This window comes from Trachurus japonicus, unplaced genomic scaffold, assembly GCF_045865225.1.
Source record: "Trachurus japonicus isolate A0001 unplaced genomic scaffold, Traja_1.0 AP031020.1".
Classification (NCBI taxonomy): domain Eukaryota; kingdom Metazoa; phylum Chordata; class Actinopteri; order Carangiformes; family Carangidae; genus Trachurus; species Trachurus japonicus.
In genome coordinates, this window is record NW_028221153.1 from 360,924 (window position 1) to 378,598 (window position 17,675).

The window sequence follows — 17,675 nt, forward strand, 5'->3', positions numbered from 1 at the left end:
AAAGCAACTGGACTTGGTTATTAGAAGACGTTTCACCTTCATCAGTTCATGTTCATCTGACCAGGCTGGGACTGGTGTGGAGACTCACTATTTAACTCTTGTGTGGGCGTTCACAAGACAAATAACTAAGTCCAGTTTGTGAACGGCCACACAAGAGGTTAAATAGTGAGTCTAACCCTAACCCACAGCAGATAGTTGGACCAGTCCCAGCCTGGTCAGATGAACATGAACTGATGAAGGTGAAACGTCTTCTAATAACCAAGTCCAGTTGCTTTACATTTAACCTCCTTTGAGACTCTACGACCTGGACAAATGAGAATATGCACCGGCTGTACCAAAATATATTTATTATCAGGGTGTGATTTGCCGGGGGAGGGGGATGGGGTTTGTCCCCCCCCCCCCCCCCCTCTGGTCAGACAGAGTAATAGATTACTTTAGATCAAGTCTACATCATTTGAGCCGTGAGCCTTCTCATCCCCCCTACAGTAGCGCACAGCGTCTCTCAGACCGTCGCCTAGGTTACTGGAAATTATCAACAAAAAGAAAAGAAGAAGTCGTTTGCACTGGGTCGGTCTGTCTGCAGGTGGAGCTAATAGACAGAACCAGATATTAATGTTTGTTAAAGTCCCAACTAAACCCCTAAACCACTCTTTTCTGCTGAAAACAGATATATTTGGGTATAAGGTAGTGTTGTCGGTTGATTCTGAATATATTTGGGTATAAGGTAGTGTTGTCGGTTGATTCTGGTCCAACTTTTGACATTTTAGTCAAAATATTTCAATCAAGGCATTTTTTGAATTTCTCCCGTTCTCCCCCCCCGCCCCAAAAAAAAGCACACATTTCTTTTTTTCCCCATTATAACTTCACTTTGACATCACATGTTTCTCTTCCTCCACTATCCTTTACTGTTGCTCTCATTTACAACAACATTTTCACCATGTAATTCATTCTTTATTAAAAAAATAAAAAAAGTCTTAGCTTTTTCATAACAATAATCATAATGTTTAATGTAGTTAAATGTATCTGATCTAAATCTGTATCTAAACTGCACCGCAGGTTGCAGATCGTCTACTGCGCTGTGATTGGCTAGAACTCACAGGCTTTGGGCTGTTTGCTTCAGCAGCCGTCCAGCCAACACGGGGACACGCATCCCGCAGAGAGCCTGGGGGGGGGGGTTCGACCCTCCGATCCCCCTCGGCCACGGGCCAGGAGGGGGTTCGACCCTCCGATCCCCCTCGGCCACGGGCCAGGAGGGGGTTCGACCCTCCGATCCCCCTCGGCCACGGGCCAGGAGGGGGTTCGACCCTCCGATCCCCCTCGGCTACGGGCCAGGGGGGGGTCCGACCCTCCGATCCCCCTCGGCCACGGGCCAGGAGGGGTTTCGACCCTCCGATCCCCTCGGCTACGGGCCAGGAGGGGGTTCGACCCTCCGATCCCCTCGGCTACGGGCCAGGGGGGGGGGTTCGACCCTCCGATCCCCTCGGCTACGGGCCAGGAGGGGGTTCGACCCTCCGATCCCCTCGGCTACGGGCCGGGGGGGGGTTCGACCCTCCGATCCCCTCGGCTACGGGCCAGGGGGGGGGTTCGACCCTCCTATCCCCTCGGCTATAGGAGGGGGTTCGACCCTCCGATCCCCTCGGCTACGGGCCAGGAGTTCAGTGGTGTCTCTAAGGATTCCAGTCATGTACCAGAGATATCTGATTGTTTTCTGACTGTTTGTTGTGGTTATAAAGAATTGCCCCCATGGGTTAGCGTTGTGGCTATCGCTAGCGCCGGGTAGCCATGGTAACTCTGGTTTGCCTGCAGCAATTTTAGTCGTTAGTTTTTTGCTCCAACCAACACTGGGGGGCGACCATCAGGACAACGATTTAGGGGTCAAAAATGACCGGAATTCTCCTTTAACACCCCATGTATTTGACTTCACAACGCTATGAACTCTGGGTAATAAAGTCAGTGGGATGTGATTAGAGCGCTGGAAAACAGAGTAAGGACAGCATTGGTCCAATGGCAGCGCCTCCTGGTGGAGGAATATAACTGACATCTCTGCATTGTTGGTGAATGAGCAGTGTGGTGTTTTCAATAATTTAAGGACATTTATAGATCACCCACGTTAATAGCATCATTGAGGATCCTTTACACATAAACATTAACACATAGGAGAGTAAAAAAAACAATAAAAAACAGTTTTCTACATGAATGTTTCAATCTACATTTTATAATAAACAAATTCTAAGTATAATCTGATATGACCAAGACACCTACAAACAAAAACACGGCCGTTTTCATCAATTTACCAGCAAGTGAGCAACACACATACATTGGAGTGAATGGGTTTTCTGGGCTGTTGCAATACCCACATCCTGCCACTAGGGGGCATGAGGCTTTAACACCCACATCCTGCCACTAGGGGGCATGAGGCTTTAATACCCACATCCTGCCACTAGGGGGCATGAGGCTTTAATACCCACATCCTGCCACTAGGGGGCATGAGGCTTTAATACCCACATCCTGCCACTAGGGGGCATGAGGCTTTAATACCCACATCCTGCCACTAGGGGGCATGAGGCTTTAATACCCACATCCTGCCACTAGGGGGCATGAGGCTTTAATACCCACATCCTGCCACTAGGGGGCATGAGGCTTTAATACCCACATCCTGCCACTAGGGGTGTCCTTACTCTCTTCCAGCGCTCTAGATGTGACGAGGCAGAAAGTCTCGTCACCGACACGGAACAGAACAAAGACGTGTTGTTGTTACTCACACACTCGAGTCTCTTGTGTCTCTTTGATGCATATTTTTATATTTTTATTGAATGAGGGTTTCAGTGATCAGAAGGTCGGAGGTCAGAGGTCACAGAACAAACACAGAAAAACAAAAACTAAAAGTTCAGGTTTTCAATCTTTGAAAAAAAAAAAAAAAAAAGCGTTAAAAGATATACAAAATGTAAACATGAGAAATAAATAACCAATCAGAGCGAAGAAACCGACTCCTCACGGACCAATCAGAGCGAAGAAAGGGACCTACTGTGGACCAATCAGAGCTGGTTCTGCAGTCACATGATCAGCTGCTTCAGAAACTAAAGAAACCAAGAATCTATTTTACACAGACATTTACAAACTGTACAACCATTATTACAATAATATAATAATAATAATTATAATAACAACACCACTCTGATTCGACTCAGACGCCGCCATCTTCCTCCTCTGGTTGCCGAGGCGACGGCGCGGCACATTCACCGGTCAGACGCTGATGATGGGATGCTGCTGCTGCTATGTGACCTCCATGGGCAGCGTCGTCTCGGTCAGGCCGTTCACCCGCCGCTCCGGCTCGCTGCCGTCCCTGAGGACACACACACCACATCGCCATGACGACACCATTTAATTAATTCAATTCAGTTTATTTGATGGGGACGATGCAGGTTAATTAACATAGTGACACAAACAAGTCAATGTGACTGATGTTCTGCTACAGAGATTATAGCTGATGCTAGTTTCACACTCCCGTCCCTAGTTCGGCTTTTAGTAGAAACAAGAAGATAAGACGAAAGAAGAAAGACATCAAAGTTACATAACAACACTATAAAATGTACAATACATCTAAAATCATACCAAGTCATGACACATTAAAAATGCAAACAGTTCTGATTGTGTTTCAGCCAGATTTTAACCTTTGTATTAAAAATTCTAATGTCTGGGGTTAGTTTCACTATGACGTCACGTAAAGCTGATGTTCACCACGACAGCACCACAGCTTCAACTCAAGGTCAACTTCCATTACCACGACCAAGAACTAGTTCAGTGAAAAGCTCTGTTGGATATACACTAGAGGCATTTCATTATGGGATACTCTTCATTTATAAAACAGAAAGGTGAAATCCGGCGATCTGATTGGTTGTTAACCGTGGTATAATGAGCAGTTACCACGGCTACTATTCTAAAGCCTTATCACAGCGTAGGCTATCACTCCGCCTCAGGCACGTATGACTGGTATGAATGGAAGTTGTTGTCACGTATCCATGACAACGGACTGTTGCAGTCCGTAGCAACAGACAGTTGATGTTTTTAGGATGTTAAAAATGTAGTAAAGTAGTGTAATTGACATGTTGAAGGTGAACTTTGACCTCCAGAGGGTTAACAATGGTAGAGGGGACTGAGCAGTGACAGAGCTACTTGGAGCTAACGTCTGGACAGCTGGAACAGAAAACTACATGTCCTCTTTCATATTGTCATTATTGGTAACCGGTTTATAAAAGCAACATATCACTCCAGGTGGTCTATGCTCATTCTACCACTCTAACTGGCTAAAGGCTAATGCTAAGCTAACAGTGGTCTCTGCTCATTCTACCACTCTAAGGGGGAACAACGGCCCTCAGAGTGGTAGAATGAGTATAGACCACGGACTGGAGTGATATATTGCTTAATTAAATATTAGGACTATTGCAAGTAAAAAAGCATTTAAGAAACATGTAAAGTCACTTTTTAGACTTAAGAGTTAATCTTTTATGTTATCATTTTGAGAACTTTCTTTTCTTTCCCTTTTTCTTTTCTTTTTATTGTAACTGGACCTGTGTATTATTATTTTATTTTGAACTTTTGAAAAGGACCCAGGAAGACTAGCCTGGTCCGCCCCCTAACAACCAACACCAGCCTCCGTCTTCTGCAGGTTGCTACGCTGTTGCCAGGAAGGTTTTTAACTGCAGTACAGTTCAGTTTTATGTCGTTAACAACAAAGTTATAATTTATTTAAAGGGACAACGAGGAGTTTTGGAAAAGCAAAATGTTTTCTCACTACATTTATGAGCCTCCGCACCGTGAAATTCTTTGACCGGGTCAAGACAGACTCATGTTTTCATTCATCAAGAATTAAAGTCAGAGGTTGGAAGACGATCACATACCGTCGTAGTTCCCACCATAAACGGAGATTCATACGGCGGCGTTATTCTCATGACTCGCCACGAAACCGAAAGTAAAGAAACGCTGGTCGGCTCGCCCATTTCCACCACCACTAATAATAACAAAATAACCATAGAGACAAAACCATAGATTTATCTAAAATGGACCATTAACAAGTGGTAACGGAGATTCATCCACATTAATATCAGACTTTTTTAATGTCGCGGAATTTATCGTTCTGCCGACGGAGAAACTCCTCGTTGTCCCTTTAATATGTTAAAATCAAATCTCATATTTCACTTCACACAGACTTTAAAGGAACAAAGGAAACGTCAGGTGGAAAGGCAGGTTTATTAGTATAGCCCGTTTCTACCACCAGTCTGTCTCAAAGGGCTTTACATCCCATAATAACCACATCCTCTGACCTTTGACCCTCAGAAACCAGAGAGAGTTTAGTTTACTGGACTGAACTCACCTGGCAGTGGAGACTCTGGGCGCTCGGTCGAGGCTGGCGGCGACGGTGGCGAGCTTTAAGGCAGACGTCGGGGGGGCGGAGGGCCGGGCAGAGTGGGGGGGGGCGGGGGACACGGCCCCCACATGGCGCCGCTGGTTAGGAAGAGACCGAGGAGACGAGGAGGAAGGAAGAGACCGAGGAGACGAGGAAGGAAACGAGCTCCGAGCTGCTGCAGGAGGAGTCGACCGGCTGAGGGTCAGAGAGGAGTACGGTGGCCTGGAGGGAGCTGGGGGGGTGGGGGGGGGGGAGGAGGAGGAGACAAGAGGAGGAGGATTAAACAACAAGAATAAACAACAAGTTAATTTTCAACAATTATATATATATATATAATATACTATTGGCTAGGGGTGTGACGAGATCTCGCGAGATTAAAAATCTGTTTCGCGAGATTCTTTTTTTTTTTTTTTTTTTAATGTTAAAAAATGTAAAGCAGGGTTTCCACTACCAGTTACCATTACTTTGCACCTCTTTCCACTACACAGTTATAACTCTACTCGACTTGGTTTAGGTGCTTTTCAGTCAGAGCTGAGTTCTTCATTCCTCCTCAGTAAAAACCAAACTACCAACCAGCGCATCCAGCGCTAATTAACGACTCTGTGGCGGCCGCGACGCTCTCTCTCTCTCTCTGGCGCACACACACACACACACACACACACACACACACGGGCACATGGACAGGTCGCGCTGTGACGGTAATAAACATATGCGCTAGACCATCCGACGTGGGAGGGAGGGAGGGAGGGGGGCGGGGGGATCCGAGTATCCGAGTAGTGAAATGGCACTGGGGGGGAGGGGGGGTTGTTGCCACTACTTAAACAAATCCTAGAGGAAACACTGCACATAATATTGTTTGCACTTCAAAAAAATTTAATTTAATTTAATTTAATTTAATTTCCTTTATTTGTTTAAGAGGGACAGTGTACATCAATGAACATTTTAAAAAAATAAAATGTAAATGCACCCAATTATAGCCAAAAGGCTAATTTCCGTTGGCAGTCCCCCTGCCTGATGGAGCATGGCAGTAAAACATAAAACAAAGGTATATAAAAAGTTACATTAAGACACATTAAGACAGATATCACAGATCGCTACACAACAATACACCTATCCCCCACCCCTCCGACCCACATGCACGTACGCACCTATAACACTTAACACATTACAGTTTCAAATATACATTAACAGGTAACAGTACCACAGTATCAGTACGCAGTACCACAGTATCAGTACACAGTTACACAGTGTTGGTACATTAAAAGTGATCACATGCCTGGTTGGCTCTAAGCCATAACTTCAGGCGGCCCTTAAAAGTAGACAGAGTAGGGCACTCCTTTATGGGCAAAGGTAGTGTGTTCCAAACCGTAGCTCCCATCGTAGACAGGGCATTTCGACCGAAAGAGGTCTTCCTGTACGGAACCACACAGTCCCTGTTAGTGATTGACCTGGTGGTCCTTGTTTGTTTAAATGCAATAAACTCTTTAAGTGGAGATGGCGCCAGGCCATGAAGTACTTTATATATTAGGCATGCAGAGGAGAATTTATAAAAATTAGGAAAACTCAGCAATTTATATTTCACTAGAATATTACAATGATGGTAAGATACCGTTTTTTTGTCTAAGATTTTGAGTGCTTTTTTTTTTTTTTTTTAAAGTATATTTTTCGGCTTTTTGCCTTTATTTGATAGTGATGACAGAAGAGATAGACAGGAAATGGGGAGGCAGAGAGAGGGGGAATGACACGCAGGAAAGGTCTGCCCGACGCGGGATTCGAACCGGGGACGCCTGCGGCGAGGACTGTAGCCTCTACATGGGGCGGCCGCTCTACCCACTGCGCCACGCACTGCCCCTTTTGAGTGCTTTTTTGTACAGAAGCTCAACTGGTTTCACGATAGTAGAGCCGGTCATAGACCAGCTGGTGATACAGTAGCTTAAATGAGAAAAAATCATAGAGTGCAGAAACATCAAAGCGGCTGCTTGTGACAACGAACCTCTGATTTGCTTAAAGTTGCTAAGGTGATATTTAATTTTTTTTGATAACGTTTTAACATGATTTTTAAATGAAAGTTTAGAGTCTATAATCACACCTAGATATTTGAATTCACTAACAACCTCCAACTCGTCAGTACCCAAAAAAACACCTGAGCGAGAAGGCATGGAAGAAGCAGATTGCTTCGACAGAAATAGACAAACAGTTTTTTTTTGCATTCAGAATAAGACATGAACTTGTAAGCCATGTTTGTATGTGTGTAAGTGCTGTAGAAAGCACCCGTGCTGCCTCCTCAGGATTTTTAGCTTTAGTAAAAATTACCGCATCATCAGCATAGAGCTGAACGTCCACATTTAGACAGAAATCGGGTAAATCATTAATATACAATGTGAATAAAATGGGCCCCAGTATGGACCCTTGGGGGACCCCTACTGGACAACCCAAAAAAGAGGAGCTGGCACCGGCCACCACAGTTCGTTGTTCTCTATGTGACAGGTATGAGTCAAACCATTTAATAGATTGATAAGAAAAATTAAAAAGAGACAGTTTAGATAAAAGTACCTTGTGGTTGACGGTGTCAAACGCTCTTTTTAAATCTAAAAAGACGGCACCAACACATCCATGAGCATCCAGATAACACTTAACTCTCTCCATGAACATGGTCAACGCGGTCTCAGTGGAATGGAAAGGTCGAAACCCAAACTGCATGGGATGTAAGGGAGTAAAGCTATTACCAAGGAACTCAATAACTTGTTTGGCGACCCATTTTTCAATAACTTTAGAGACTACGGGCACAATACTAATAGGTCTGTAATTATTTAAATCAGACTTGTTGCCAGCTTTAAATACTGGAGTAACTGAGGCCATTTTCCATGCCTTAGGTACAGTTGAGTTTTTGATCGATAAATTGACTAGATGCACAAGTGGGGGAGCTATGGCCTCCTTTTTTTTTTTTTTTTGTCATTTACTTTTTATTAGTTTTGATTTTACATGTAAACAAACAAACAGTCAAACAGTCAACATGAGACCTACAAATCTGTACAAAAGTATCAAGGGGAAAGTAAAAGCGTACATAAGGGGACTGGTAAACACCTCCAGTCGAGAAATCGAGAGAAAAAAAAAAAAAAAAAGTAAATACATAAAAAATATTCTGATAATCCAGTCTGAAATTACCTGAAGTCCGGTCTTATGGTAGAGACATATGTAATCCATGTTTGCCAATTATCAATAAATACCTCTTTTTGTGTTCTTAAATTAAAAGTAATTCTTTCCATTACATAGATGCTGTACACAATATCAATCCATTCATCTACACTAGGTGCCTCCCTCTTCAGCCATTTCTTCGTTATTGATTTCTTACAAGCCACCAGTAATATTCTCAACAAGTATTTATCTTTGTTCCTCCATACCAGTTCCTCTAGGTCTACCAAATATAACAAATTAAAGCAAAAAGTTATTTTTGTTGAAAACACAGTCTCAAGAATTTGATGTACTTGCAACCAAAATGGGGTCACAACAGGGCAACACCAGAATATATGATAGTGATTCGCCTCTTTGCTTCCGCAACATCTCCAACATTCTGTCTGATTGGAATATGATCTCTTTTGATATGGAGTGCAAAAATAGCGGATGACATTTTTCCATGTATATTCTCTCCAGAGTGGAGAATTTGTTGTTTTCCATTGTTGTTTAAAAATTTCCTTCCAGTTCTCCAGAGAAATTATGATGTTGCTATGGCCTCCTTATGTGATTTCAAGAAACTGGTGTCGAGCCCGTGTATGTCCTTGGCTTTTGAGTTATTCAGATTACTTATGATATCAATGACTTCTGGTTTTGTGATTTCTTGAATATTAAATTTAGGCTCGATATTGTCAGACAGGTTAGAAACCTGCTGCTCAGAAACTTCGAGAGGTGTGAACTGTTTCACCATTTCCTCTATTGAGTTTATGAAAAAATAGTTAAATTCCTGAGCCAGGATACTAGGGTTTCTCACCAGCTTATTGTCGATTTTTAATTCCAGACCTTTAGATTCCTGCTTGGGTTGTTTTCCTGTTAATTTATTCATATTCTGCCATATTTTTTTACTGTTACCTCTAGCATTCTCGATAATTTGAATAAAAAAATCAGCTTTGGCCTTGCGTAATTCTGATGTCACCTTGTTTCTAGCAGCTGTGAAATTCAGTCGGTCTGTATTGAGCCCAGACTTAATAGATTTTCTGAGGAGCTGATCCCTGTGCTTCATCAGTTTAAGACAGGTAGAGTTGAGCCAGGGGAGGGAGGTGGACTTCTTCTTCCCCTGACGCCCTCTCCTGGAGAATGAGAGGATGATCTCTTTGATTTTAGAAAGAAATAGATCACTGCCAGTATCTGCATCATCGCATCCCAGAAGGCCAGACCAGTCAATATCTTTTAAATCTCTATCCACATTTTCTACTTGATTATTGGGGATAATCATTTTAATAGATCGATTAGTTGAGGTATGATACAGATTTTTGGAGCATTTCCCTTTTCTTGAGAAAAAGATTGCATTGTGGTCCGAGAGTCCTGTTAACAGGTTATGAGTGCTTGTGATTCTTTCCGGTTTATTAGTAAAGACTAAATCAATCCTGGATTGTGTACGCTGTGTAATTCTAGTGGGTTGCTCTATAATCTGAGTTAAATTAAAATAGTCAGTTATATGTTTAAGGTGTTTTCTATCTAATTTGTTATCCCAATTGACATTAAAGTCGCCGAGAAGGATGATTTCTTTTTTATAATTACATAAGGTGAGGAGTGCCTTGAGCTGGTCATAAAACTCTATGTTAGCCGTGGGTTTGCGATAGATGCAGATGACAGTAAGAGACATCTCTCTCGAAAGAGAAATATTTACACCAATACATTCAAGTGTGATGTTACTGGGCCATGTAATCTGATGACATTTCAAGTTGTTCTTTACATACAGGAGAACCCCCCCGCCCCTGCCCTGACCCCTATCTTTCCTGTACGTATTGTAGTCCGGTAATGATACAGCAGCTTCAGGAGAAGAGCTAGTGAGCCACGTTTCTGATAGGCCCATAAAATCAACATTAGAATCACATAATAAATGCTCAATCTGTTCACGTTTTGGGACCAAGCTGCGAACATTTAAATGACCCCCAAACAAACCCCCCTTTTTATACTAAATAAATAAATATTTAATTTAATTTAATTTATATTAACTTTTATAAATTTTAGTTTTAGTTTCAATTTGTGGAAGAAGAAATGTATTTAAAGCTCATGCTTACATCATGCATGTAAATAGTTACAATAAAACATTTCGAAATGCATGTGCAACTACAAATAAACAAATCAAAGTCTGTTGGTCCAGTCATATATTTTGTCATCGGAGTTTTCTTAAAATCTCGTCTCGTCTCGATCTCGTGAACCCAATCTCGTGTCTTGTCTCGTGAGATGAGTGTATCGTCACACCCCTACTATTGGCCCTTTTCCACCAGCGCGACTCGGCTCAACTCAGTTTTTCTGCTTTTCCACGTCTTTAGTGCACTGTTATTCTATTATAACACTAGCACAGATCACAGATTACTTTCAATGGATGCGCGTCATGCACTCACAACCCAAAGTGACGGTGTAACAACGCGCACTCCGTGCGGCTCCGAGTGGGTTTCGATATGGTGGGAAACGGCCCAAACGGCTCCTTTAATGCTAAAGGTTGCCGACCTCTGGTCTGACCGTACAAGGACACGCTTGCCCCTCGGGTGTAGCAGGAAGTGGCTCAGAGCCAGGTGAGTGGCTGACACCTCACTCCATCCTGAGGGGCAGGCATGTGGTGACGGTCTCCCTGAGAGACGGACAGAGCCCACAGGGAGAGGACACCCTGAGCATGTAGGACACTCTGCCCTGACACCCTGAGCTTGTAGGACACTCTGCCGTGACACCCTGAGCATGTAGGACACCCTGAGCTTGTAGGACACTCTGCTGTGACACCCTGAGCTTGTAGGACACTCTGCTGTGACACCCTGAGCTTGTAGGACACTCTGCTGTGACACCCTGAGCTTGTAGGACACTCTGCTGTGACACATTGAGCTTGTAGGACACTCTGCCGTGACACCCTGAGCATGTAGGACACTCTGCTGTGACACCTTGAGCTTGTAGGACACTCTGCCGTGACACCCTGAGCATGTAGGACACTCTGTCGTGACACTCTGAGCTTGTAGGACACTCTGCCCTGACACCCTGAGCATGTAGGACACTCTGAGCTTGTAGGACACTCTGCCCTGACACCCTGAGCATGTAGGACACTCTGCCGTGACACCCTGAGCTTGTAGGACACTCTGCCGTGACACCCTGAGCATGTAGGACACTCTGCCCTGACACCCTGAGCATGTAGGACACTCTGCCCTGACACCCTGAGCATGTAGGACACTCTGCCCTGACACCCTGAGCATGTAGGACACTCTGCCCTGACACCCTGAGCATGTAGGACACTCTGCCGTGACACCCTGAGCATGTAGGACACTCTGCCCTGACACCCTGAGCATGTAGGACACTCTGCAGTGACACTCTGAGCATGTAGGACACTCTGCCCTGACACCCTGAGCATGTAGGACACTCTGCCCTGACACCCTGAGCATGTAGGACACTCTGCCCTGACACCCTGAGCATGTAGGACACTCTGAGCTTGTAGGACACTCTGCCCTGACACCCTGAGCATGTAGGACACTCTGCCGTGACACTCTGAGCTTGTAGGACACTCTGCCCTGACACCCTGAGCATGTAGGACACTCTGCCCTGACACCCTGAGCATGTAGGACACTCTGCCCTGACACCCTGAGCATGTAGGACACTCTGCCCTGACACCCTGAGCTTGTAGGACACTCTGCCCTGACACCCTGAGCATGTAGGACACTCTGCCCTGACACCCTGAGCATGTAGGACACTCTGCCCTGACACCCTGAGCATGTAGGACACTCTGCCGTGACACCCTGAGCTTGTAGGACACTCTGCCGTGACACCCTGAGCTTGTAGGACACTCTGCCGTGACACCCTGAGCTTGTAGGACACTCTGCCGTGACACCCTGAGCTTGTAGGACACTCTGCCCTGACACCCTGAGCTTGTAGGACGCTCTGCCGTGACACCTTGAGCTTGTAGGACACTCTGTCGTGACACCCTGAGCTTGTAGGACACTCTGCCGTGACACCCTGAGCTTGTAGGACACTCTGCTCTGCCGTGACACCCTGAGCTTGTAGGACACTCAGGACACTCTGCCCTGACACTCTGAGCTTGTAGGACACTCTGCCGTGACACCCTGAGCTTCCTGCACCGGTGCCTTCTGGCCTCCAGGTGGAAGCTGTTCAGCGACGGCCCAGAGGAGCCACAGCTGAAACGGATGTTAGTTTCCCCAAGAGACAAAGAAATGCAACATAGGTCAACCGGTGGCCCTACAGGATGTCGTCCACACGGTGGCTGTCATCTTGACACTGTTCAGGTCCACCCCAGTGAAGCTGTGGTCCGAGATGGCACCAGGCAACAGGGGACAGGAGTATGCTGTATCTCAGGACGCTCAGACCAGCCGGTCGTCCAGGTACAGGACAGCTTTCAAGCCCTGAGGCTGGAAAGCTGCAAGGGCTGCAGACACTAGGGCTGACCCGATTATCGGAACATGGAAGGAAGCGACCTCTGGTCAGGAGGAGGATGACTCCTCTGGTCAGGAGGAGGATAACTCCTTTGGCCAGAGGACGGATAACTCCTCTGACCAGGAGGAGGATAACTCCTCTGGTCAGGAGGATAACTCCTCTGGTCAGGAGGAGGATAAGTCCTCTGGTCAGGAGGAGGATAACTCCTCTGGTCAGGAGGAGGATAACTCCTCTGGTCAGGGGGAGGATAACTCCTCTGGTCAGGAGGATAACTCCTCTGGTCAGGAGGAGGATAACTCCTCTGGTCAGGAGGATAACTCCTCTGGTCAGGAGGATAACTCCTCTGGTCAGGGGGAGGATAACTCCTCTGGTCAGGAGGATAACTCCTCTGGTCAGGAGGAGGATAACTCCTCTGGTCAGGGGGAGGATAACTCCTCTGGTCAGGAGGATAACTCCTCTGGTCAGGAGGATAACTCCTCTGGTCAGGGGGAGGATAACTCCTCTGGTCAGGAGGATAACTCCTCTGGTCAGGAGGAGGATAAGTCCTCTGGTCAGGAGGATAACTCATCTGGTCAGGAGGATAACTCCTCTGGTCAGGAGGAGGATAACTCCTCTGGTCAGGAGGAGGATAACTCCTCTGACCAGGAGGAGGATAACTCCTCTGGTCAGGAGGATAACTCCTCTGGTCAGGAGGAGGATAAGTCCTCTGGTCAGGAGGAGGATAACTCCTCTGGTCAGGAGGAGGATAACTCCTCTGGTCAGGGGGAGGATAACTCCTCTGGTCAGGGGGAGGATAACTCCTTTGGCCAGAGGACGGATAACTCCTCTGACCAGGAGGAGGATAACTCCTCTGGTCAGGAGGAGGATAACTCCTCTGGTCAGGAGGAGGATAACTCCTTTGGCCAGAGGACGGATAACTCCTCTGACCAGGAGGAGGATAACTCCTCTGGTCAGGAGGAGGATAACTCCTCTGGTCAGGAGGATAACTCCTCTGGTCAGGAGGAGGATAAGTCCTCTGGTCAGGAGGAGGATAACTCCTCTGATCAGGAGGATAACTCCTCTGGTCAGGGGGAGGATAACTCCTCTGGTCAGGAGGAGGATAACTCCTCTGGTCAGGAGGAGGATAACTCCTCTGGTCAGGAGGAGGATAACTCCTCTGGTCAGGAGGAGGATAACTCCTCTGGTCAGGAGGAGGATAACTCCTCTGATCAGGAGGATAACTCCTCTGGTCAGGGGGAGGATAACTCCTCTGGTCAGGAGGAGGATAACTCCTCTGGTCAGGAGGAGGATAACTCCTCTGGTCAGGAGGAGGATAACTCCTCTGGTCAGGAGGATAACTCCTCTGGTCAGGAGGAGGATAACTCCTCTGGTCAGAGGACGGATAACTCCTCTGGTCAGGGGGAGGATAACTCCTCTGGTCAGGAGGAGGATAACTCCTCTGGTCAGGAGGAGGATAACTCCTCTGGTCAGGAGGATAACTCCTCTGGTCAGGAGGAGGATAACTCCTCTGGTCAGGAGGAGGATAACTCCTCTGGTCAGGAGGATAACTCATCTGGTCAGGAGGATAACTCCTCTGGTCAGGAGGAGGATAACTCCTCTGGTCAGGAGGAGGATAACTCCTCTGGTCAGGAGGATAACTCCTCTGGTCAGGAGGAGGATAACTCCTCTGGTCAGGAGGAGGATAACTCCTCTGGTCAGGAGGAGGATAACTCCTCTGGTCAGGAGGATAACTCCTCTGGTCAGGAGGAGGATAACTCCTCTGACCAGGAGGAGGATAACTCCTCTGGTCAGGAGGAGGATAACTCCTCTGACCAGGAGGAGGATAACTCCTCTGGTCAGGAGGAGGATAACTCCCCTGGTCAGGAGGAGGATAACTCCTCTGGTCAGGAGGAGGATAACTCCTCTGGTCAGGAGGAGGATAACTCCTCTGACCAGGAGGAGGATAACTCCTCTGGTCAGGAGGAGGATAACTCCTCTGACCAGGAGGATAACTCCTTTGGCCAGAGGACGGATAACTCCTAGTCCGATGCCTGAACCTTCACCGGTCGCTGATGGAGCTCATTTTGACCCGGCCTTGCCTTGCCTTGCCTTGCCTTGCCTTGCAAGGCTCTGCCGTCCGCAGAGAGACGGAACAAGGCCTTAGTGCAGAGGCCGATGGTTTCCACAATCACGGGAATCACGGACTGAATCGAGGAATTGGCCAATTAACACGGAATCTGTTGTAAAGGTAGAATATTGGGCAATTTGACATAATTTGACTGAAATGCTGTTTTCGGGTGGAAGAGGAACTTGTATCTGGGGAAGCAAATCTGGGTGACACAATGTGGCTCAATGATTCCCAAAGCGAACTGCGCACAAGAAGAAAAAAAGGAAATGATCCTCAGACGACACCGGAAGATATCGCAGGTGACACTGTTGGTATAAATACTCAAACTGCTAAATACTAAATACTCTGGCATCAGCGGGGATGAAACAGAACTGTAACGGAAAAGAAGCTAAACCGGGTCGAGTAGAGGTAACAGCTCACCTGTAACCAACAGCTCACCTGTAACTAACAGCTGTAACTAACAGCTCACCTGTAACCAACAGCTCACCTGTAACTAACAGTTCACCTGTAACTAACTCACCTGTCAGGTGGACTCCGTTGACGCTGGTCTTGAAGGGTTTGGTGATGTCAGAGTTGATGTGACCATGAGGAGGAGGAGGAGGAGGAGCGCTGATCACAGCCGAGGCTGCAAACTGAGCGCTGGCCGAGTCCAGAGTCTTCGAACTGGACTCAGCCGACTGGGACGACTGGAAACCAGAAGGACAGAGACCAGAGTTAGAGACCAGAGACTGGAGAGCAGGACAGAGTTCTGCTGGGCTGTGATTGGTCAACTGCTGACAGAGTGTGTGTGTGTGTGTGTGTGTGTGTGTTACCTGTGCTCTGTGTGGCGCTGTGTGTCTGGTCGTTGTGTTGTTCTGCAGCTGCAGCTGTTCCAGCTGTTGTTTCTGCATCTGGACCAGCTGTTGTTGATGACTGTGGTACTGCTCCTCTGTGAAGCCTGCTGCACACACACACACACAGATGAAGGTATGGATCAGAACCAGCAGGTCATTGATCGCCTGTTTGAGCCCAGGGTGACTCACCGGCCACGGCGCGGTGCTCCGGTGACAGCCGACAGGTGAGCGTGTTGCTGGTCCTGCTGCCCCCCCTCTGGTCCTGGTCCTGGACCGGTCTGGGTCTGAAGCAGAACCGCCTCAGGTTCTGGATGTTGTTGAGGACTTCGGTCAGGGAGGGGGGGGGGGCCGCGGGGCTGGTCCTGGTCCTGGTCCTGAGGACATCGGTCAGGGAGGGGGGGGCCGCGGGGCTGGTTCTGGTCCTGAGCACCGGCTGCACTAACGAGTCCAGCTGCTTCAGGACCGGGTCCAGAGCCGAGGAGGCTCGGTCCAGAACGACCCTGACAGAGACCCAGAGGAGGAGGAGTTAGGCCCAATCCCATTTCTCTTTTCTACCCCTACCCCTACCCCTTGCCCTGCCCCTTGCCCCTCGCCCCTTGAAACGGAGCTACAAGGGGTAGAAAGTCAACCCCTACGAATTGGGACGCCCCTTCAACAGTCACATACGTCATCACGTAGTGTCACTGGCTTTTACGTAAGCTGATGCGGCGAGCTTTTGCCAGAAATCAAATAGCGTGTACCATATAACTTAATAAAATAAGATAAAACTTAATGCAGACTGATCGGTTCATTGTAAAACATTTATTTACTGATGTAAATGTGGTGATTTCTGTACACAGAGCCCAGAGGCAGCTGCCTGCTCCTCTGTCTGATACACACATGAAGCTTCACTTTTCATTCAAATAAACTAATGCTACTGCCACAATTGTCAGATTTCATCAATGAGACCAACATTTAAATGCTAAAAAGAATTTAACATGCCGGTGGTAAACCTCTAAAAACCCGCGGATAAGTTAATTAACGATCGCCTTCTCTCCCGGGATGACGACGGAGGTTGGCCGGCCGAGCAGCTCTGCAGACCGGCTGCTGCCTCTGTGAGGAGCCGCTTCCTCCTGGAGCTTCACTTCTCCCAAAAATCGTCGGAGCAAACTTCTAACCAGCCGTCATTTGGGTAAACTAACTGCACATTTGGGACCTAAACAGTTACTTTCTCGCAAGAAAAAATATTAAAACTTAAGAAAGTGACGTAATAACCGCGCTACAGTGAGAAATAAAACAGCTTTTGGTTTTACAGCCACTGCTGCCGGCTGCCGCAAGATGCATTCTGGGAAACTTTTCATACCCCTCCGTTTGGAGTGTGCCTCTGAAAAATCTCCATTTGGAGGGTATGTAGCCCTACCACTTCCCCCCACCCCTCTGTCCTAACGGGAACTGGGACACCCCTACCCCTACACGTGAACGCGCAAAACGGAGGGGTAGGGGTAAGTGGTAGGGCCAAGGGGTGAAATGGGACTGGGCCTTAGTCATAGATATACTGACTAGATATATACCGCCTTCTGCTTCTCAGTGTACGTCAACACAGCGGCCATCTTGGTCCGGGGTTCTGACCATAGACATATAAACGTCTGACCAGCAGTCAGACCAGTCAGACCCTGTAGAACATGTTTCAGTGTATTTATGCATGTGGGTGTGTGTCCGAGTATCTAAGTGTATGTTTAATACTTAA

The 17,675-nt window shown here is 47.0% G+C and overlaps 1 protein-coding gene across 3 annotated transcripts in view; it reads right to left on the reverse strand.

Annotated features, from left to right (window-relative positions):
- Positions 1-2,801: 2,801 nt before the first annotated feature.
- epc2 (enhancer of polycomb 2) overlaps positions 2,802-17,675 on the reverse strand; it is a 39,971-nt gene continuing 25,097 nt past the window's right edge. For 2 of the 3 annotated variants that reach the window (XM_085772867.1, XM_085772866.1), the window contains exons 10-14: positions 16,139-16,449; positions 15,929-16,053; positions 15,637-15,802; positions 5,372-5,636; positions 3,250-3,343 (exon numbers count right to left, since the gene is read on the reverse strand). In XM_085772867.1, the coding sequence (XP_085628993.1) occupies positions 3,274-3,343; positions 5,372-5,636; positions 15,637-15,802; positions 15,929-16,053; positions 16,139-16,449 (937 nt within the window). In that variant the 3' untranslated portion in view covers positions 3,250-3,273. Of the gene's footprint in view, positions 3,344-5,371; positions 5,637-15,636; positions 15,803-15,928; positions 16,054-16,138; positions 16,450-17,675 lie in introns of all 3 variants that reach the window. The other variant, XM_085772868.1, reaches the window with a different exon arrangement.